Below are 21,810 nucleotides of genomic sequence, written 5' to 3'. Positions count from 1 at the left end.
CTCCTTCATCTAAGGAAGACCTCATGCTTACTTTTCTGCATTGATTTAGGAAAGATGAGCACAGCCTTGGCCCCAAATAGTACATTAGCCACAAGCCACACTAGCTCTTGGGTTTGTGTTGGTACACTCTAGTTTGGGTTTTCAAAATTATATTTTGGTGTAGTTATTTAGGATTTGCAAAACTTGGCATAATTCAAATACTCTGTTTTTCCCCCCTTAGAACACTTCAGTTATGGAGGATCAAAATGAAGATGAGTCCCCCAAGAAAAATACTCTTTGGCAGGTAGGAATGACTGCGCACAGATAAGAGAGCAGTTGACTTACTCTAGACAAGATGCCCCCCTCAGCTCATGACCTCATGAAAACAAGAGCCAAGCAGTTTTGTGTTTGTTGCATGTAATTTTACTAGTTTCAGAACTCACTCTAATTTATCTTCTGATCCTTAGGGAAGTGTCATTATGAATAGTAAAGATTTTGGAATTTTCACAAAGATTCTGAAGTGACTGTAGCCTACAATGTTCTATGTCCACTGTCTAAGTCGAAGGTGGACAGTGGTGGTATTTTTTGTCACCAGAATGGCACCATACCACACACCAATTTATATGCAGTGATGCCTGTTTCTCCCTAGCCCATCCTTCTTCCTCATTTCTTGTTGGTTTGCCCTTTCCTTTTTAACTCGGTTTCCTTCTCTCCTGGCTCTATCGTAGTTTGCCATTTTTCCTCTCAATCCGCATAGTTTTTTGTGGTGGAGTAAAGGGGGCGGGGCATGTAAAGTTTCATGATTTGATGATTTCATCGGTCATTATGGTACAAATCATTTTTCCCTTCATGAGGACACAAAGGCACAACAAATCTAAATCTGAAGAGAATAATGTTTACAAAATTCTCAGGGTTCATTTGATTTGAAACAAAAGGGTAGATTAGTTAGGAAGAGTGAAGTACCCCCAACACATTTAAGATGAAATGAAACAAAATAAAACAATGCCAGGAAGCTCTTTCTGGGCCCGCAGGTGTTAGGAGTCTGGCCGCTGTTTGGGGAACTGTGTGCAGACTGCCTTCTGTTTCCTCCTCCACATCTGTGTCTGCAATAGGATTATCTTCACTTATCATGGACTTTGCAATTCAGTGTTAACACTGGCTTTCAGTTTTTCGTTTATCTGTCTTTTAGTCAACTAGTTAATGGTATACCAATGCTAGGGAGGGTAGATGGTTGGGAGCCTTTCTATAAATGAAATAATAACCCGTTTGCTTATCAAATGAGATAACGGGTATGGAAGAATTTTGTAAAGTATAAAGCAGTATATAAGTGCATTTCATTACCATCCTTATATTTAACCTGTTGTGAAAGCAATTATTTGGCAAGTTATTATGAAAAAATATAGTAAAGGAGGGGAAAGAAAACATGTATAGCTTTCTTTCTCAAGATTAGGCACTTTTAACATATTTGAAATATTCTTAACTCTGCCCTGGTGTGTTCCCCTTCACATAAATTATTGTGATTATGCTATATAAAATTCTGCATCTCATCTTTTGTTCCTTAATATTATTTATAAAAGTGTTCTCTTGTTATTAAAATCTTACTTTATAAACTTAATTTTAATGGCTACCTTATAGCACTTTATGTAGATGTATTATAATTTGCTTAAACCTGTTGCCTGTAATTGGGCAGTTCTAATTTTTCTGTGTTATAAACATTATGGTGAACACCCTTATGCGTAAAAGTATCAAAGATGCTCCTTATACCAGTCAATATTGACCACAGCGAAGAATTTTCACTTCATTTGATCGTTTTTGAGTGTTGATTTTTTTTGTTCTGAATGTCTTACTAAAAGCAACATCAAAAACTTCTGTTTAATGCTGCCCTCTGGTGGTGCCCGGTGTCAGTGAGCTATCCCGCACCCAGTTTACAAGGGAAAAGCATTCCTAGATGAGGAGGTGGTTAAGATAAATGAGATGGGAGATAAATGCCTTCCGACTTCATACCTCTGAATGTGGACATAAGAACTTTCTTATTACAGGAAAGGTTTCTAAGATTTTATCAAGGAAGGCCAGAGACTCCTTTGGAAGTTTACAGAGGATGTCTTTCTGGAATGGGATCAGTGGACTTTCTTTTAGGGAACAAATTGTAACAAAAGCTCTTGCTTCTTTCTATGAAAGACTTCTGAGAGAAGCTCCTAATGGCATGATGGGTGTTGGTAATGCAGCTCTTCAATTTTCAAGGTTCTCATATGTTATTCCTTCCGGTAGTACACATGAAGGCGGCCATCAGAGGAGTGATGGGCAGATAGCTTGGTCAATGTCTGATAGAAGCGTTGAGGTTACTTTGTTTTTAAACAGGGAAGTTACTGAGCCTCATAGATCAGTAGCAGTTGTGGCTTCTTTCTAGGGATTTAGATTTTTTTATGCTATTGTCCGGATGCATTGTATTTAATTTCAATTTTTAAAAAACATACTCGTTTTTCACCCTAGCCGGTTTGGTGGTTCAGTGGGTAGAGCGTTGGCCTGCGGACTGAAGGGTTCAGTTCTGGTCGAGGGCACATGCCCGGTTTGTGGGCTCCATCCCCAGTAGGGGGCATGCAGGAGGCAGCCATCATTGATGTTTCTATCTTTCTCCCTCTCCCTTCTTCTCTGAAATCAATAAAAATATATTTAAAAAAATACTGGTTTTATACTAGGACTGTGTAGATTTGATGAGAAATGCAGTTAGTGTAGGAGTATGGGATATCCATAAACCTACTATATAATTATATAAGGCCAATTATATTCAGGCCTCCAGGGTTTACCTTGGGCCACCTTCTGAGTAGGTGAACAAAAGAAGGGAGTGAAAGTCTAAAGTTTTGCCAGCAGTTTTTAGTCCTGGCAACAATATGGAGATCCAAACTGTTTGGTAGAACAAAGCTTTTTAACCTTGTATGCATATATGCATAACCCATGGACACAGACAAGAGGGTAGTGAAGGCCGGGGTGGGGGCGGGGCGGGCTGGAGGGGGTTAATGGGGGGAGAAGGGGGACATATGTAATACTTTGAACAATAAAAATGAAAACAAAGTAAATAAAAGGAAGCTTTTTAGGTGCCATTGTTTCCTGTTTCTCCGTTGGCTAGACAGTGGTTTTCAAAGTGTGGTCCTCAGCATCAGCATCGCTGGGAGCTTGTTAGCAATGCAGATGCTTGGGCTCCGCCGCAGACCTGGAGTCGGAACGTCTCTGCTAACAAGCCCTTCGTTACTCTGATGAACGCCCAAGCGCAGGAACCTTTGGCGTAGACCAATCACGCATTAACTTTCAGCTTCGAGGAAGTAAAACTATTAATAGTCAATCAGTTGCCACTTCGCCAAGTTGAGCAGTTTTCCTAAAATGGTCATCTCTGACATTAGTTATCTGATAACAGCATGGTTTGGGAATAAGCATTAGAAAATGATGATTTAAGACACCATTAAGCTTTAGCAGTGGCTGTAACTTTGGCATTTACCTTTGAGACTCATTAGAGGATATGGGCTCTGAATACAGTTTTAATTATTTTCTGAATGAATTAATAAAGGATTGAGTGGCTTTAGGGTAAAACTGGCATTTTAAGATTAAATACCCAGAGTGAAAAATGTTTCTAATGAAATACCAATTAAATTTCTTTTCCTTGTCAAACTAATTATGTTTTTTGTGTGTATTTCTAAAATAGATAAGTAATGGAACATCGTCTGTGATCGTCTCCAGAAAGAGGCCATCGGAAGGAAACTATCAAAAAGAAAAAGACTTGTGTATTAAATATTTTGACCAGTGGTCTGAATCAGATCAAGTGGAATTTGTGGAGCACCTTATTTCCCGAATGTGTCATTACCAGCATGGACATATTAACTCGTACCTGAAGCCCATGTTGCAGCGGGACTTCATTACCGCATTACCAGGTAACCACCTGTCTTCCCCAAAGCTGGGCAGCGGAAGGGTGCCCAGCCCAGGAGCCTGAGAGGGTGGAAGAGGACAGTGCGAGGCAGCCTCTGGGACGCTGTGTGTCCCTGTATGGCAGTTTGAAGACCAGTTCAGCTTTAGCGCCTCTGGGAAATGAAGGCAGTTTCTGTGATGAATGGTGTGGGTCATGGTCAGCATGATGTTTCATTGAACTTGTCTAGTGATTAATGCTGTGATATTTATTTTGATGTAGTCTATATATAATCTTCATTTTGTCTTTATAACTAAATTTTTTTTAAAGGAACAATTTGTCCTATATTCTTTGTGTTTGGGAAGTTTAGGATGTTCATTGGTATCTAAAGTGACACTTAGGGCCCTGGCCAGTGTGGCTCAGTTGGTTTGAACATTGTCTAGGACGCAGAAAGGTCATGGATTTCATTCCTAGTCAGGGCACGTACTCACATACTCAGGTTGCAGGTTCGATCCCAGGCGTGGACAGCTGATCGATGTTTCTCTCTCTCATTGGTCTCTCTCTCTCTCTCTCTCTCTCTCTCTCTCTCTCTCTCTCTCTCTCTCTCTCTCTCTCTCCTTTCCCCCTTCCCTTCCTTTTCCTCTCTCTAAAATCAATAAAAGCATGTCCTCGGGTGAGTATTAAAAATAAACGAATAAAGTAACACGTAGGGAATGGCAAACACATATTGGGAAAACTGATAGCATGTCTTCATTACATTTCTCAAAACTTATTTCTGCATCCTCCCTCAATACCCTGCTTGCTTGCGTGCACGCTCCCTACCCCCACTCTTCCGGTTAAGTTTACTTTGAATTTTTTAGAAATAGACTACTTTTTTTTTTTTTTAAATAAGAGCTCTTTCAAATCATTGTAATAACGTGGCAGTCAAAATATGAAAAGCAGACAAACAAACTTGTTCCCTTTAAGGGGGGTGCTGCCATTATTGCTTCACAGAAGTGTGATGAAAGGTAATGACACCGATTCCAAAGAGCAAGGGTGGTAAGAAGGCTTCAAGGCTCACGGACTGAAAAGCTTGGGTTTCGGAAAGTCTCAGGGGTCACAGGTGGCAGGAGAGACAGGAAATTTAAGGGACCTTCACAGTACGGGGCGCGGTTGCTGGGTCATCAGCACCTTGAAATGTTTCTTGATGGTGATTTGATGTCGAGAGTGTTTGTCATCTGGGGAGGATGGCCCAGTAGGTCTGTTGTCCAATAGGATCAAACTTCTTCAGGGTGTAGACCCGCTCTCCCTGTCCATTGAGGTGATGCTGGAGAAACACGATCTCGCTGAAGCAGGAGGTGCTAACCCCATCTGCACCTCAGTCTACTGAGGGCCTCCAGAAATAGACTGCTTTTTAGGATAGTTTCAGGTCCTTGTATCTTCAACCCACATTACCACCCCCCCACCCCACCCCCACACCCCCTGCGCGCGCGCGCGCGCGCGCACACACACACACACACACACACACACACACACACCCTTCCCCACTGTCAGCATCCCATGCCATCCTGTGCCATAGTAGTACATTTGTTACAATACAGGGACCTACACTAGCACATCATTGTCACCCACAGTCCATACTTTACGTTAGGATTTACTCTTAGTGTTTTAATTGGGTGGGTTTTGATAAATGTTTACTGCCTTGTATCTACCATTATAGTATCATACAAAACAGTTTCAGTGCTCTGAAAATCGCTCTCTGCCTATTTATCCCCCTTTGATTTTCTATTTCTCACTCATTCATTCGTTTCTATTTCTTTTTCTCTCTCCATCTCTTTCTCTCTTCTTCATCATCTTCATCTTCATTTTTAAATTTATGTCTGGCTAGGTAAGATAGAAATATTTCATTCCCGAAGAGAATGCTGGCCAGAGCGTTTTTGTAGTGCTCCTCTGCCATGGTCATTGTTGTCTGGAAGTTACAACTGCCATGCCAGGGCAGGTCTAGAAACCGCCAGGGTTAGCCAGTGCCATTGCCACCACTTCTGCCCTGTCAGAGCTTCCGGATGGCCCCTCAGGGAGCAGCTCCTTGCTTAGCCTGTCTGTGGTGTGCAGTGCATCCGACTCCATGTTCCAGGCGTTGTCCCAGCAAACAGGACCTGGGCTCAGGTCTCAGACCTGACACCTGGGGCTGCACGTTGGCAGGCCAGCTTCTGATTTCTAATCCCTCTCCCAAAGCTTATACAGTGGGCGTGTTTAAGGGTAAGGGGAGTGAGCTTACAGAATTTTGACTCTGTTGTTTTTATGCTGAAATATAGCACTGTTTGCCCCATTTCATTCATTAGTATTTCTGTAAAGCAAAATATGATCCCTCTCTTTCTAGAATTGTAATACTTAATAGTAGAAAGGAATCCTAGCCATCACTTAGTCCCCTTTCTCATTGTGTAGACTAGGAAGCCAAGGATCAGAGAAAATGGGTGAAATGCCCAGGATCTTACTTACATCTTGGTCATTGCGGTGAGTGTGCAGGTCGGTCCTAAAGTTAGTGCAAAGGCTGAAATAATTTATAGCTGAGGTTACTTCGGAAACTTCCTTAAATTGGCCTAAAGTATAGAATACAACACAATTCAGTCATACTTATCGTTTATTATGGGAGAGAAAGAAAAAGGTAAGCCTTGAATTGTACGGGACGGAGGGAATTGAGTATTCCAGGCGGGTTTAGGTAAGATGAGTGGACCTGTGACACAGGTCTCTGTATAGGCAGTGCCAGATCGCAGAACCGCCGTCGTCCAAGCCTTCCTACTGACGCAGGCTGCTGCTCACAGCAAGCAAAGTCAGGGGGACTCTAAAGTTGGTGATTGTGCTTATTCCTCAGAAGTGCTTTCAGCTAAACGAAGCTATGCCTCCGTTTTTCTTAAGCAAATCTGTTTATTGATTATTTTTTGTTTGCTTTCTACTGGTTGGGTCTTACTTTCTTTTGCCCTGGAATTTACTTCTCAGACATGTTTACAGAATATCCACGAGGTGGCACTGTTGTTCTCCTGACTTGTAGAGTGTAGTTCAGAGGCGGCTCCTTTCCTTGAGGAGTGTGCAGTCTTGGAGAAGAGACAGAACAGATGAACATGTGTTATGTATATAACTATGGTTAGTATAATTGCACACGATCTAGTTTTCATTACAGCGAATTTTAAGGTATTGTCCATATTTCTGTTAAAGTGGAATTTTGTGGTATTGAATATTACATGAAATGAATGGACCATTGGCTAGGACATGGAAATATTTTTGTTAAAATACTATTTGTTTTCGTTTTAACAGGATTTGATCTGAACATATATACATATGTCAGTATATATCATACGTAGGACTCTAATAGCTGGGGACAAGCTGGCCCAGTAGATTGTGTTAGTTAGTGTCTAGTAGACTTGAATTAAACCTGGCATTAGTTCCTTAACACAGACCCAAACTTAAGAGCATTGGGCGAGAAACAGGTCCACGCGTGTGTTCATACTTGGATTTAATAATGTGTGGAGCAACTTATCATTATTCTACTTTGGTGTTTCACTTTTACTGTAGATGATTTTGAGTTTTAATTTTTACTCTGCTGAAATTGACAGTCAACTTAAGACTTCTTTTGATTGTCAGAATTCTGTAAAAATTGTCTATCATTTTAACTTTTTGATGCTTATGTGAATAGCATACCTGTTAGTATAGAGAAAATGGAAAAATGTTTGTGGTCTCTGGCTCCTTTTGGTTCAGTGGAAAAAGTGATAATTATGATATGCTTTTCTAAAAATCATGGTAAATGTTTAGTCTGCAATGTCAATTTCTGCAGGCTAAGTTTGTGGTTTGTAAAAACTGTTGTTAAAGGGGAATTTTATACCGTTTGAAGTAGAGGCAGATTGTACTTAAAGGATGATAAGCATTGGTGATCCCTTTGGTGAGGTGTCTAAGCAATTAAGACTTTTGAAACATTTCACTTTTGAAACATTTCACTTCTTGGCTGTGGTTTGTTCATTTGTTTTGTCCCCAAGTAAGGATGATAAATCCGTGTGGACTAGAAGTGTGACAGAGACTAGATCAAAGGTCTCTGGGGATGTGGGAGAACCAGAGGGAAGCTAAGGCTTTGGGCTGGATGCAGGGCCAGAGACCCAGCCCAACCCAGTGAGACAGCTGTGGTCATTGGCTTGAGAATCACTTCATAGGTGTGTGAGCCCACTTGTCAGAACCTCAGTTTCCTTATCTGTGTGGGAATAATCCTCCTGTATAGTAAAAGCCTAATATGCTAAGTGTCCGACCATTCATTCGACCAGTCGCTATGACGCACACTGACCACCAGGGGGCAGACGCTCAGACCGGTAGGTTAGCTTGCTGCTGGGGTCCGGCAATCGGGACTGGGTGAGATGGGCCGGATATGCCCTGGAGTCCTCCCGCGGTCCCTCCCCTGCCCTGATCGTGCACTGGGCCTCTGGTAATAGTAATAACAATAATACTTTACTTTATGGGATATTGTGAAGATGAAAGAATGTATATAATATGCCTGGCATCTGGTGGGTATTCTGAGGATGGCAGCTTGAAAAAAATAGAAAAAGAAAAAGTCCAGAGACAGGAAACACCTGCTTCTCTGGTAATAAGATTTATTGCCAGGAAGTTCTAATTATTCACCCACTAATTTCCGTGTTGATTCATCCTGACATCATCTAGGTAGGTGTGTGTGGCACTTTGTTGAAACAACAGAATGTTGGACTTTGTGACCTGAGCATAATTTCTCTTCGTTTCTGCCTGGATCCTTAGGTCACTGTATTCCAGGTTAAAGGCTCCCAGTGACGGACTGCTCTTAGCAGTTGCATTGATGTTTTTGTTTTGGTTTGTAGCTCCCGATTTCACAAGGATGAAGAACTGTGATTGGGAAGGGGGAAGGGACAGCAGGGGTGGGTGGGGACCGAGCTTCTTTGCAGCTGTTCTTTGAAATGCGTTTCTAAAATAATGAAAGTTTCTGTAATTGTATGATCTAAGCAGCTGTGTTAGAACTGGCCGTAGTCAAGGGCATTGAACTGACAGTACACATTTGAGTCTCATGTTGATACAGTGTTATTTATACATTGAGCTTTGAAATTTGTGCCTTTTAATTGTTTTAATTTATTGTTGAAATTTTTCCAGACCTTCATCTGGTGCCTATAATTAGCCACAGCAGCACTTCTTCAGCGTTGTGAGCGCAGCGCTCTGGCCTTACTCTCTGGGGCCCGAATGTGTTGTTGCCTCGGAAAGGGGGTGGTGGTGGGAGATGGGAAGTCTCAGCAAGATCGGGCAAAGGAGCGGCAGACAGTGTAGCAGAGAATGCTGAGCTAACACCGCCTTACTCACCTGAATAGACTTGGAACCAGAAAGGGACAGGGTCTGCATGGCTGCTGGGGTGGCCAGGGTATTAGAGGGGGCTTAGCACTTTGCTGGAGGGGATGTGTAGTATTTTCTCTCAGAAAATAACAAAGAAGGGAACACTGCTTAGCTTCCTTGACCAACAATATCAGCCTCGTAAGCCTTTGGGGACTTGGGGGCGAGAGAAGGATAACAGTCTGACACTTATTGAGTACCTGTTCTGTATCTGGCTCCTTAATAACCTCTTATTAGCCTTCCCAACCAAAGTTTATTAGCCCATGGGTCAAGATTCTAAAAGAAAACATGGTTAAAGCTGGCTAAGAGATTCTGATGAATACACTGTTAGTCCTATAAGTGAAGAGACACGAGGAGAAGCCCATGTGATTACCCGTGGGTTTATGTCCCTGATTATAAACAAACTAGAGGCCCAATGCACGAAAATTCGTGCAAGAGTAGGCCTTCCTTCCCCCGGCTGCCGGCACCGGCTTCCCTCTGGCACCTGGAACCTGGGACCCGGCACCCGGGCTTCACTCTGGCCACCGCCTGCAGGCGCCCGGGACCCGGGCTGCTTCCCTCTGGCCACCGCTGGCAGGCGCCCGGGATCCTGGCTGCTTCCCTCTGGCCGCCGCCGGCAGGTGCCCGGGATCCTGGCTACTTCCCTCTGGCCACCGCTGGCAGGCGCCCGGGACCCGGGCTGCTTCCCTCTGGCCACCGCCGGCAGGCGCCCGGGATCCTGGCTGCTTCCCTTTGGCCGCTGCCGGCAGGCACCCAGGACCCGGGCTTCACTCGGCCCCGGCTTCGTCCGTTTGATCTGATTAGCATATTACCTTTTTATTATTATAGATGTGGTCAGAAAGATGGAAAAAAGGGACACAGTCACAAAAAAGGTAGCCAGAACCTTTGAGAATGGTATCAAGAAGGCAAAAACCCTGAATAATGTAAAATTGTCCAAAATGGTTAAGTAACCTGGGAGAGTTGAAACAAACAAAATTAAGTATTTGGAGCATCAGTATGAAGAACGAAGGGACTGTCTGTCTCCTTGGGGTAGATTGTGTAGTAAAAATACAGCATATTTTCACTTACCTTTTTTTCTTCCCCACTAAGAATAATGGATTTGAAACCGAAAGGATAGAAAAACTGTAGTCCAAGAAAGCCAGGAAGATATTTAGGAAACATAGGGCTCCTATAAACAAGCCGACCAAAGACTCGTCAGGAGAGGGGCAGAGCCTGGGGTTTGGCCCTCAGAATTGTAGGACAGTGAGAACCACGGGGGAGCGCCTGGGCAGAGCTGTGCCCCTTCAGCTTGTCAGCTGTGTTTGGTAATCCTGCATGGTTGCACTCTGAAGTGATTGATGTGCCGAGTGCCTGGTTTTAAGAACTGGAGAAGGTGTATTTGGGGGCTATGGACGGATAAATTTGCTGTAATACTCTAGCAGAATTCTTAAATGGATTATCAAATGTTAATTAGCACCTGAGAAGACTGTAGGTTTGTGTAAGCCTAGAAGGATGTACACAGAATGTTAAAAGCTGTTGTCTCTGATAGGTGGGATTTAGAGATTTAAATGTTTACAATATTTCCGAAATGAACTTGGTATCCTTCCTATGTAATATGCAAATCAACTGAATGGCAGAACGACTGGTTGCTATGATGCACACTGACCACCAGGGTGCAGATGCTCAATGCAGGAGCTGCCCCCTGGTGGTCAGTGTGCTCCCACAGGGGGAGCACCGCTCAGCCAGAAGCCGGGCTCATGCTGGCGAGCATAGCGGTGGTGGCGGGAGCCTCTCCTGCCTCCACTGCAGGCAGGTGGTAAGGAGTAAGGGGTCCCGGACTGTGAGAGGGATGTCTGACTGCTGGCTTAGGCCCGATCCCTGGAGGCATTGGGCCTAAGCCGGCAGGTGGACATCCCCTGAGGGGTCCGGGACTATGAGAGGGTGCAGGCTGGGCTGAGGGACTCCCTCCCACCCCCCACCCCCTCAAGTGCATGAATGTCGTGCACCTTGCCTCTAGTTGTTATATATGTTAAAAAGGGACACAAATCAGCTAGTGCCAACTTGTAAACAAAAAATGCAATCCCAACTTTATGTGGTAAGCATCAGCAAGGGAACACAGGGTAACCATACCAAAGTCACCTATTTCCTTTTTGGATAAGGATTTACCAGACTAATAGTGCAGAAAAAATGATGTAGAGGTGGTAGTGTCGTCATGGGGCAGAGTTTCTCCAAATATCCCTGAAGACTAAATAGAGAGATGTGGACTAGACAGTAGTACATCCAGGAGGTTCTAATGTCTCAGTGTGGGTACCTTGTGAGAGTTTAACAACTGCGTCAAGGACAGCCTGGAGGGAAATAGGTAGACTTCTGGGTGCTGTCCTTGGTTCTGACCCATAAACATGGTCGCCCACCAACTTGAGGTAAAGACTTACTACGTTTGCCCATCATGCAGATCTGGTGCGGAACACCCACTCTTCTTGGTTGCCTTTAAGAGGACCCTTGCATTGTATGGGATAAACCTCTTCAGATTCTAGAATTTGTAGACATGTGGCTCTTTTGAGAATTTTACCTCCACCAGAAGGAGATGAAGAAATCATTGACAAAAAATACATCTAAGTTCAACCGACTTTAAGCTTCTTAAGCTGTCAGCATTTTACCTTTTTGTCTCCTTAGTTCCAAGGGCTTCACATAAATTGTGGATTAATAGGATGGTAGGTACAAGAGAAGAAATCAGAGGGGCAAGAACACAAGCTTTGGAGAAAGAGCTCGGAGTGCCCGTCTTGGCTCTACTGTGTGGTTGTGAAACCTTGAGTGCTGGACCTCTCTGCGCCTCATCTGTAAAGTTTGCAGAGTCGTCATCCCATAGTGGTTTTAAAATTTCAGTTATGTCCAAGTAGTTTGTCATATTATCTGACAGAGAATTGTCCAGGTTCAGCTTTTACACCCAGTAACTGTTGCCCTGAATTGCTTTATCTTAAAAAAGTCAGAACCAAAAGGAAGTGTGTGTGTTTGTGTGCACATGTGTATCTGCAGAACTACTGATGTTCCTCAAGCGTGTGGCCTGGCTCAGGTCTCTTTACCCCTCTCATCCTACGGAAGGATGGTCCCTGTCCATTTCCCTTCCCACCTCTTCACTGCCTTTTCTGTTTTGTAGAGCAAGGCTTAGATCACATAGCAGAAAACATCCTTTCCTACCTGGATGCCAGGTCTCTGTGTGCGGCAGAGCTGGTCTGTAAAGAATGGCAGCGCGTCATCTCCGAAGGGATGCTGTGGAAGAAGCTGATTGAGCGAATGGTGCGCACTGACCCTCTGTGGAAGGGACTTTCCGAAAGAAGAGGGTGGTGAGTACTGGGGTTGCTTGTTCCCTGGAAAAAGGGGTCTTGGACCTGGGGTCACTTTGATGACTCAAGAAAGCAGTTATACTTGCCAAATGCATTGGCCTATTTTAAGGACGAGTGGTCAGGAGTTGGATGGGGGAGTTAAAGCTGTTAGAATTTTTCCTTCTGAGATGTACATGAATTTTTCCTTCTGAGATATACATTTTCTTTGTATTTATTAACTGTTAGGAAGTTTGTATTGTTTGAGTGATTTGGCTTTTCAAAGCTTGTATGTATGTTTTTCCTTTCACATTTTTCTTAAGTGATAATACCATTACCAAGAGATAGATAAGAAAAAAGAAAATATGAGAAAATCGAACAATGCCACTTTGCTGTTGGTTATTGTTCCAGATGCAAGATAATGGGAAGCACAGCAGGCGTGTTTTTAGTTTTTTTGTTTTGTTGTTTTTTTAGAGGAAACTCATTAACTGAAACACAGCTCTGTTGCCTAGTACTCATCAGGAGCCTGGCCCAGTGAGCACAGAGAGAGCTACAGATGCAGGACGGGTGGCGGTGGTGTGAGCGAGGGTCAGGCTGTGTTTTCTTTATGGGAGGAAGTTTGATGTGGACCAAGTTAGGTTTCTCACAAAGCGACATCAGCACTTTTTTTGTTAAACTATAGACTGAAAGGCTAGATTATTGTGCGTTGGGTATTCAGAAACTAAAAGTGCAGGATCATGTTAGAGAGCTGTAAATCGAAATAAACTTGTGTTGAACACATTCAGACTCAGAAATCCTGCTTTTGAACTGTTAAAGCTCGATGCATGTCAGAAGACTTGAATGATACAATATCTTTGTAAGCACCAGGTTTAAATAAAATTCACCCTCTTATGTGCAAACATGTAACCTCTGTTTGTTTTTATTTGCCAGGGATCAGTACCTGTTTAAAAACAGACCCACAGACGGCCCTCCCAATGCATTTTATAGGTCCTTATACCCAAAGATTATCCAGGACATAGAGGTAACTTCATGATTTATCTCTTTTATGGGCTCTCTGTGTCTTGTTCTCAACTTTTTTATGTTGTCTCAGTGTTCTGTTGATCTAAAATCATGGGACAAGTAATTTTTTTTAAGTTGAACTCTTAGAGCAAATGTGTCACACTCAATGTAGAATCTGTAGCTTTCTTCAGAATATGTCAGGTCTTCTTATAAAAAAGTTCTGACTTTTCTTAGCCCTGAAACGCTTCTGCAGGGCTGCCATCATTAAAACCACAATCCAAAGTCAATTTTTCATTCTAATTTGTTAAAATTTCCAAAACCCAAGGCCCAGATTTTTAGGCAAGCAGTTTTATATTTTTGAGCCACATCTTGAGAACTAGAGAGGGCACAGTCTCAGTTTCCTCTGTAAATTTCCCATATTTTTTCATAAAAAGGACTCAAAATATGATTGTGAGCAACAATTAAGTGAGTTTTATAGAGCAAATTGTGCTGCTGGACCATTTGTACGTGAGTGGGACTTCACCAGACCAGTAAAACTCTGTAAACTTGACGAGCACCACTGGAGGCGTTTGATATTGTTCATGTGTTCTAATTGGTTCAGTTTTATTATTTAGCCCTTTTCCTTGAACCAGGAAAGACACGCACAGGCATTTCTCATTAACTCTTTCACATGTGTTCTTGGCAGGTCCTGGTTACTTCACTGTTTCCTCCTTGGCAGAAAGCTTTAGCTTTCTCTGGGCAGTGCTGTATCACCCATAAAGTTATACTCGGTTTCCCCAACGTGAAGTAATCCTCTCCCCCAGGTGATAGACATAAAAGTTATTGTGCCAAAATTCATTAATGGAGAAACATGTGCTTTTTTGGAGACACCCCCCACCCCCTTTTTGAGGCAGATGTGAACTAATGGAATCACTCAGTTAATGGTAAATCTGAATGTGACTGGAATGTCATTATTTAAAGCACAAACCCTTGTCTTGAGTATTCTCCCTAAAATGAGCTATAAAGTAACCTTTTAGGGAGGCTTAAATAATTTCAAACTGCTGCTGGACAATCAAAGTGTTTAGGAATTAATTGATCCATTGGCAGAACTTAGAACAAATTGCCCCTACAGTGTTAGTAGCTGAGACAGTGTGAACTTGAATCTTAGGTTGGTGTGTGTTCAAGGGAGAGGGGCTGTCTCTTACCCTTAGATACTTACGCTAAGACATTGCTTTTTCAAACATTTTGTGAACTATATTACTTTTTGCCCCCTCCCAATTATTCTTTACAAAGTAGCTCTGAATTTCCTTGAATAATTTAGTAAATCCTTTATTATGAGAAGCATGATGTTTAAGGTCTATCATTGATAAGTAGGAATTTTGGAAGAACTGTGATCAGGTTGAAGATTTGGTGACATGGATTATTTTATTTACCCCCCATGAGTACTATTGTAATTGACAGTATGAACTTAATAGTCTGTGGCATGACAATATGTGACACCACCTAGCATATCCATTTCCTCGGGCTGAAATAACATTTTTAAGTTAGTAGAGGAGGCAGATGTGAGGGAAAATAGAGCTATGGGGGAAAACCCTATTTGACACAAAACCTCCATCATGGTGGTCTGCCCAGTGGTTCTTAAAGTGTGGTTTGGAAAAATCCACTGGTTGGCCACAAGGGTCTCCTCCAGATTTTTGTGGGCTAGATCTCTTAGTGTAAGGGACAATGTTTTATACTGGTATATTCACTAATAGTAATAATAATAAAAATAATACTTGTGCTAGATCCTTTGTTAAGCATTTAACACTGGACAATACCTGAAAGTAGTGAGTAGCTGTGATCAGCCATACATTCTGCATTTCATACAACTTTCTGTACTAACGCCATCAAAACAGAGTTCTTTACCTCTCTTTGGGGAGGATATTTAATTCTGTTCAGATGGACACACAGGCAGAGCGTTTTGTCTGTGATCCATGGATCAAACAAATGAGAGACTCACAGGCTTGGCTCTTGCCCATATGGTTGATATGAAACCCCCACAAGCAGAATATAATAGTTACACGTACCTTTTTTGATTGAGCCCTTGCCGTGTACTGCAAACTACGTTGTGTGACTTACATAGGTTATTGCATTTAATTTCTACAAGGTACATATCCCCGTCTGTAATAAGGGGGAAACTGAGACTAAGAGAAATTTTAGAACTTGCTACCTAATTACGTAGGAGAGGTGGGCTTAGTGTTGTCATTTCCAACTGGAAAACTCAAGAAGTGAAGGAGGAAGATGTGTGTTGTTACATACCTACAGACTTCAGGGTGAACTCGTCTTCCTCCAGTTGTGTGAGTGCTCAGTGTCCTGGACTGTCTTGAAGGAGGGCAGGAGTAGGACAGGATTAGTTGGCCTGTTGTAGTCGTCACATTGTGGTGTCCTGAACTGGGATTTGTCTCCTGCATCTCAGGAGGGGCTGGATTAAGGCCTTTGAAGCGCTCTCCTTGGAACGGCCCTCTGGTGAAATGATGGTGTGTCGGGTCGCACCTTTTCATAAACCGCATTTTATTCAGGGAAAGTGGGAGCTTTTTTGTGGTTTGCAAACTTGATATTAACATTGTCCTGACCAGAGAATGCTGAAACTTGCCCACCCACCCAGTTGTGTTTAGGCTTCTAAAAATAATGTTATCCCTCCATACTCAGACATCTGTTTTCACTCTATTGCCAATTTAAATGCCGCTGTATACTCTGTGTATCATGGCTACTTTCCCAGTATTTTGAAAATTTGCACAGGGTAAGGGGATTTTACAAGTTCTCAGAAACACGAAATATTCCTCTACAGTAGCCACACCACATGGTGTCCGAGTGACAGGGCAGGTACCTGCATGATGGAAGAGTGCACCTGCGTGTGTCCTGTACGGCCGCTGCGGAAACGGAGGAGTTGAATCGCATTAGAAGGCTGAGCCCCCTTCCTGGGTGTGGTTGGGCGGGGCTCAGGGTTATCGGGGTTAACTAGCAGCCTAGATTGAGACCACCAATCCTGGCAATTGGGGGGGGGAGATTTTTTGGGTCAGAGCCTACTCCTCTTGGCCTGTGTTCTGCGCAGACGAGGAAGAGGGTCGCCGCTGCTATTTGCAGGCCCTGTGGCGACCCCTGCCCGTGTCATCTCTTTCGATCCTCTCAGCAGTTTGGAGGAAGTAGATACTATTTTCGCCTTTTTTACAGAGGAGCAGACTGCAGCTCAGACAGCCCAAGTCACTTGCCAAGGCTGCTAATTGACCTAGGTATTTTCTACCACAGTGGCTGCCGTCTGTTTCTGAGGGTCTAGTTTTTCTAAAAAGACCTGGCTCATAAGCATTCTAGTAAGAGTTGAGGTTGTCAAATAAGGTGCAGGCAGTATTTGGGCGGCACAGTCAGCAGGATGTGCTGCCTGCTTCTGTGGGTGGCCTCGGGCCTGCGGAGCGGCATTAGCATCAGGGCGGCTCAGCCGGGCACCCCCACTCCCTGGGCTGCTTCCGCGGCGCTGTGCTGGCATTTTGAAACAAACACTTGTTTGGGGATTAAGAAACCTAATAATTTTGGAAACAGCTCTAAGTGGGGCTTCCTAAAATGATCCACCAAGAATTATTTGGCAGACTTTTTCTCTTAAAATTCAGCTGTGTGGGTTCGAAAACGAGGCTGTCTCTAAGCATTGAGCAGCAGGCCATTTTCTGACTTGCATTCGGCCTAGAACGGGAGCTTCCGCGAGGCCTGGCGTCGGCCTCTTGTCTGCGGGTCGGAGATGGAGAGCGTGGCTCAGCCTCCCTGTCGCGTGTGCTCTGTCCAGGCGAAGGCTGACCGCACAGCCTCACCCCAGCTCCTCTCTGCGGTGTGGCTTTAGGTACAAAGATTATAATCAAGTCACCCAGTTTTAGAAAACATTGTAGAGTAAAGGGAGACCATAACATGCAGGAAATTCTTTTTGGTTTGAGGAGCCCCCCACTCTTTTTTGTTTTTTTAATTGATTTCAGAGAGGAAGGGGGGGGGGGGAGAGAGAGAGAGAGAGAGAGAGAGAGAGAGAGAGAAACATCAATGAGGAGAGAGAATCCTGGATCAGTTGCCTCCTGCAGGCCCCCTACTGGAGATCGAGCCCGCAACCCAGGCACACTCAACCACGGAGCCACGCTGGCCGGGCCCCCACTCCCTCTTTAAAAAAATTTTTTCCAGCCCTAACCGGTTTGGCTCAGTGGATAGAGCATCAGCCTGCGGACTGAAGGGTCCCAGGTTCGATTCTGGTCAAGGGCATGTACCTTGGTTGTGGGCACATCCCCAGTGGGGGGTGTGCAGGAGGCAGCTGATCGATGTTTCTCATCGATGTTTCCAACTCTCTATCCCTCTCCCTTCCTCTCTGTAAAAAAATCAATAAAATATATAAAAAAAATTTTTTTTCCCCCCAAACTCCCATGTGATGGTAAATGTGCCTTTTCATTCATTGAAATATAGAACAAAGCTACTTATTGATTCAATAATATTTTAAAAATAATTGTGTATATTTTGAACTAAGAACAGCTATATAAATTTTTAAAATAACACCTGGTATATGTGTGTGTGTGTGTGTGAGAGAGAGAGAGAGACAGAGAGACAGAGAGACAGAGAGAGACACAGAGACAGAGAGAGGTAGATATAGGTTACATATTCATCTCTAGAATACTTTAGGTTCATATGGAGTAATGCATTCTGCCGCAGCTCTGAGCCCATGGGGTGTAGCCTGAACACGGTAACTACTGCTGAGAGTCACTGGCCATGAATAAGACTTGTTGCCAGTACACCTGCCTGCTAGTCAGCATTTCCCTGGTCTACTTTAGCATGCCGAGGTGGCTCAGTCACCTCTGAAAAGACACGATTTCTCTAAGTGATTCCACGCACTGAGTTCAGGGTAAGAAATTCTTTATATTCTGGACCCCTTTTTAAAAGCGTTGCTTACACAGACAGAACTGTTGTCTACCTTGATAGCAGTGGCGGAAGTAGTGCACACTAGTTTGGTTTGGGCATGTGCTCTTATGTCTGACACTTTACAAACTCACTAGAGGTGATGCTGCCGGCTCAGGATTGGTTGCCTCCTGCATGCACTCCTACCAGGGCTGGGGAACCTTCGACTGAGGTATGTGCCCTTGATCAGGAATCGAACCCACGATCCTTTGGTCTGCAGGCTGACACTCTAACCACTGAGCCAAACCGGCCAGGGCTGCATATCTTAGCGGGAAAAGCATGGACTTAGAGTCAGGAAGGATGGGTGTGATTTCCAGCTCATCCCATTACTAGTTTTATGGGCTCAAGCAAATTAAACTCCTTCCTTGTTTAAAAAAGGGAAATAATAAGAATTTCCTTCCAAGGCCAATTCGTGGGTCCTTTAACCAAATAAACATGTTTGGAGTATACCCAGTTCCAGATACTGTGTGCCCAGATACTGAGCGGTGCCGCTCTTGAAAGCAGTATGCTTCCTGTTGATCATTTAGTGTCTAGGGCCTAGCACAGCTAGTACCTGGAATACACTGGCATATTGGGAAGTGTTGCGTGAATGATGAAAGATGAGAGCCCAGGGCTGCAATGTGCCGTGCTTGTTTTAAAGGAGCTTCAGTCTGGTGGAAGATTAAAAAAATGGATAACATACAATTTTTTCTATAATAGTTGGCCTGTAGTAGTTTTCAATATCTTTTCTCAATGATCAAGACAATGCTTTGGATGGATACACAGATTTCTCAGTATAAGCTTAATATTGTTGGGGGTCTTCCGCCAACTATTTTAATCGGTATTAGAGAGGGACCCAATGAGTTACTATTTATTTGTATGTTTTGGATGCAAATGGCATTCTTGAAACATTCTGAGTTCTGTCTAGGCCTTTTTCTTTTTTTTTAAATCCAACCCAAACTCATTGGAAATCCTGTGATAGTTGCCAGAAGGGCAGGGAACATTTGAGAAAAAACATTGTTGGGCTAATGTCTTACTTGGAAAAGAACATGATTCCTATCCACAGACAGTTACGCAAACCAAGATGGGGTAGCGGTGGCATGCCGTTTCTGGAAGCAATGCCAGGGTCTGAAGCCTAATAGAATAGTTGATTCACAAAAACTCATTTGTTGCTTCCTTTCTCCCCCAGACTATAGAATCTAACTGGCGGTGTGGACGACACAACTTGCAGAGGATTCAGTGCCGCTCTGAAAATAGTAAAGGTGTCTACTGTTTACAGTACGATGATGAAAAGATTATCAGTGGGCTACGAGACAATTCTATTAAGGTGAATAACTATTTTGTATGTATTATCTTTAGAACTGTGGTTACACGTTAGACACTGTAAGTGACAATCTCTTCATTTATTCCAGACTGTGGTTCTAGAGAACCAGAGGCAGAGCATTTTCCTGCTCTCACACTAGACCCCTGGGTTCTCTCACTTCCTACCCTTCTTTAAGCACATGTATGTTCTATATTCCGTATTAGGGCACCTGGGAAAAAGACCTCCATAGTCCAGGGCTCTTGATGACTTTGTGTGCTGGTGCAGGTGTGCTGATTTGCCTGGAAATCAGTCATTACCTTTTATGACTTCTGAGAAAGGCTCAGATGATAACACAGAAGAATGACAGAGCAATTTAGATTGCTTTTCCATAGTAGATAAACTGGGTTATTTCTGTGTTTAATGTTTGGCAGCTGATCTGACAGATTTTGTTTTACATTGTTTATAGCTTATTTTCTCATTTAAGAAAACACTGCAGGGTTGTTGGGTGTTGTTTTTAGTTATAACTTATATACAGGAAAATGCACTTGTTTTGGTGTAAAGCTGTATGAATTTTGACAGCAGAAATAATTGTGTAACCACAGCAATACGCAAGATACAGAACAGTGTCATCATCCCCAAAGTTCCCTGTCCTGCCCCTTTGTGTTCGACTTCCCATTCTTCCCCCTCGGCACTGGCCACCGTTGGTTTTCCTGTCCCTGTAATTTTGTCTTTTCAGGAATAGCCTGTAAGTGGACTACACGGTGTGTAACCTTTTGAGTGTGGCTTCTTACACTTAGCATAGTGCATTGGAGTTTCATCTGTGCTGCTGCACTTAGCAATGGTTGATTCCTTTTTATTGCTGGGTAGTGTTCCATTTTGTGGCTTATCACAGTGTGCTTATCCATTTACTTGGTGAAGGACATTTGTGTGTCTCGTTTCTCACAATTATGAGTAAAGTCACCGTAAACATGCATGTAAGTTTTTGTGAGAGCATAAGTTTTCACTTCATTTAAGTAAAAACCCAGGAGTAAGATTGCTGACTCAGATGCGAAGTGTGATGTTTTACTTGCTAAGGAACTGCTAAGCAATGCCATTGCACGTTCCAGTCAGCAAAGTGGGAGCGTTCCTTTGCTCTGCCTCCTGTTGGCACTTGATAGTCTTGCTTTTTGACATTAGCCATTCTCATAGGTATGTGGATCGGCCTCATTTTACTTGCCCAGTGGCTGCCTTATCGGTGCTTGTTTACCATCTATCGATTCATTGGTAAAGTTTCTGTTCAGATCTTTTCTCTCTCTTTTAAATGTTTTTTTTAAATTTCATATTGAGTTTTGAGAGTTCTTTACATATTCTGCATGCACGTCCTTTGTTAGATATATTTTGCAAATATTTTCTTACAGTCAGGGACTTATCTTTTTATTTTCTTAATGGTAGATTTTAATTTTGATGAAATCCAGTTTTATCATTTTTTTTTCTCTTATGAATCGTGCTAAGAAGTCTTCCACTGAGCTTTTTGAATCTGTAAATTTATATCTTTCAGCCACTAAATTTCAGAAGTTGTTGGCTCTTAACTTTTCAAATATCTTTTCTTCACCAGTAGTTTGTTTCTTTGCTGAGAGCGTCTCTCTTGTCATTCACATCGAGCATGTTATCTGTACCTCATGAGAAGAGTTACAGTAGCTGCTTGGAAGTTTTGGCCATGACATCTGGGTGATCTCCAGCCTGTTGTGTGTGGTTGATTGTCTCTTCCCCTGAGAATCAGTCACTTTTCTTGGTGTTTGTAAGATACTAATTTTGGATCGTAGCTTGGACAGTATGTGTTTTACATCATGAAGACTTTTCAGCCTGTTTTAAGCCTCTGGAAAAAATTTCAGTGTGTTTTAAGCAGGTGGTTAACCTAGTCAGCTTCAGAACATGAATTTCCATTTCGTTGTGACTTCAGCAGAGCGGGAGTTAGAAGGTTGGGAAGGATTCAGATCTCTTCTCTGCTTCTCAACGCCTTTAACACTTACCACTGGGGTCTGCCTTGGGCTGACACTCCCCAGAGCGTGGTCTGAGACGTCAGCAGC

General features: G+C 43.1%; 1 protein-coding gene and 1 pseudogene across 7 annotated transcripts in view; one reads left to right on the top strand and one right to left on the bottom strand.

Moving 5' to 3' along the window:
- Nucleotides 1–21,810, top strand: part of FBXW11 (F-box and WD repeat domain containing 11) — a 104,539-nt gene that overhangs the window by 65,140 nt on the left and 17,589 nt on the right. For 3 of the 6 annotated variants that reach the window (XM_079771010.1, XM_079771012.1, XM_079771013.1), the window contains 5 exons: nt 221–283; nt 3,674–3,899; nt 12,369–12,555; nt 13,462–13,552; nt 19,631–19,768. In XM_079771010.1, coding sequence (XP_079627136.1) covers nt 221–283; nt 3,674–3,899; nt 12,369–12,555; nt 13,462–13,552; nt 19,631–19,768 — 705 coding nt within the window. The remainder of the gene's footprint in view (nt 1–220; nt 284–3,673; nt 3,900–12,368; nt 12,556–13,461; nt 13,553–19,630; nt 19,769–21,810) is intronic. The other 3 variants (XM_079771011.1, XM_079771014.1, XM_079771015.1) reach the window with 1 other exon arrangement.
- LOC307100276 (H/ACA ribonucleoprotein complex subunit 3-like) lies at nt 3,931–6,360 on the bottom strand (annotated as a pseudogene). The gene is made up of 2 exons: nt 6,350–6,360; nt 3,931–5,196 (listed from the first exon to the last, which is right to left on the bottom strand). The product of its transcript is annotated as an H/ACA ribonucleoprotein complex subunit 3-like (transcript).

Source organism: Cnephaeus nilssonii (assembly GCF_951640355.1).
Source record: "Cnephaeus nilssonii genome assembly, chromosome: 5".
Taxonomy (NCBI): domain Eukaryota; kingdom Metazoa; phylum Chordata; class Mammalia; order Chiroptera; family Vespertilionidae; genus Cnephaeus; species Cnephaeus nilssonii.
Note: the sequence above shows the minus strand (reverse complement) of the source record. Positions and strands in the feature narration are given on the sequence as shown.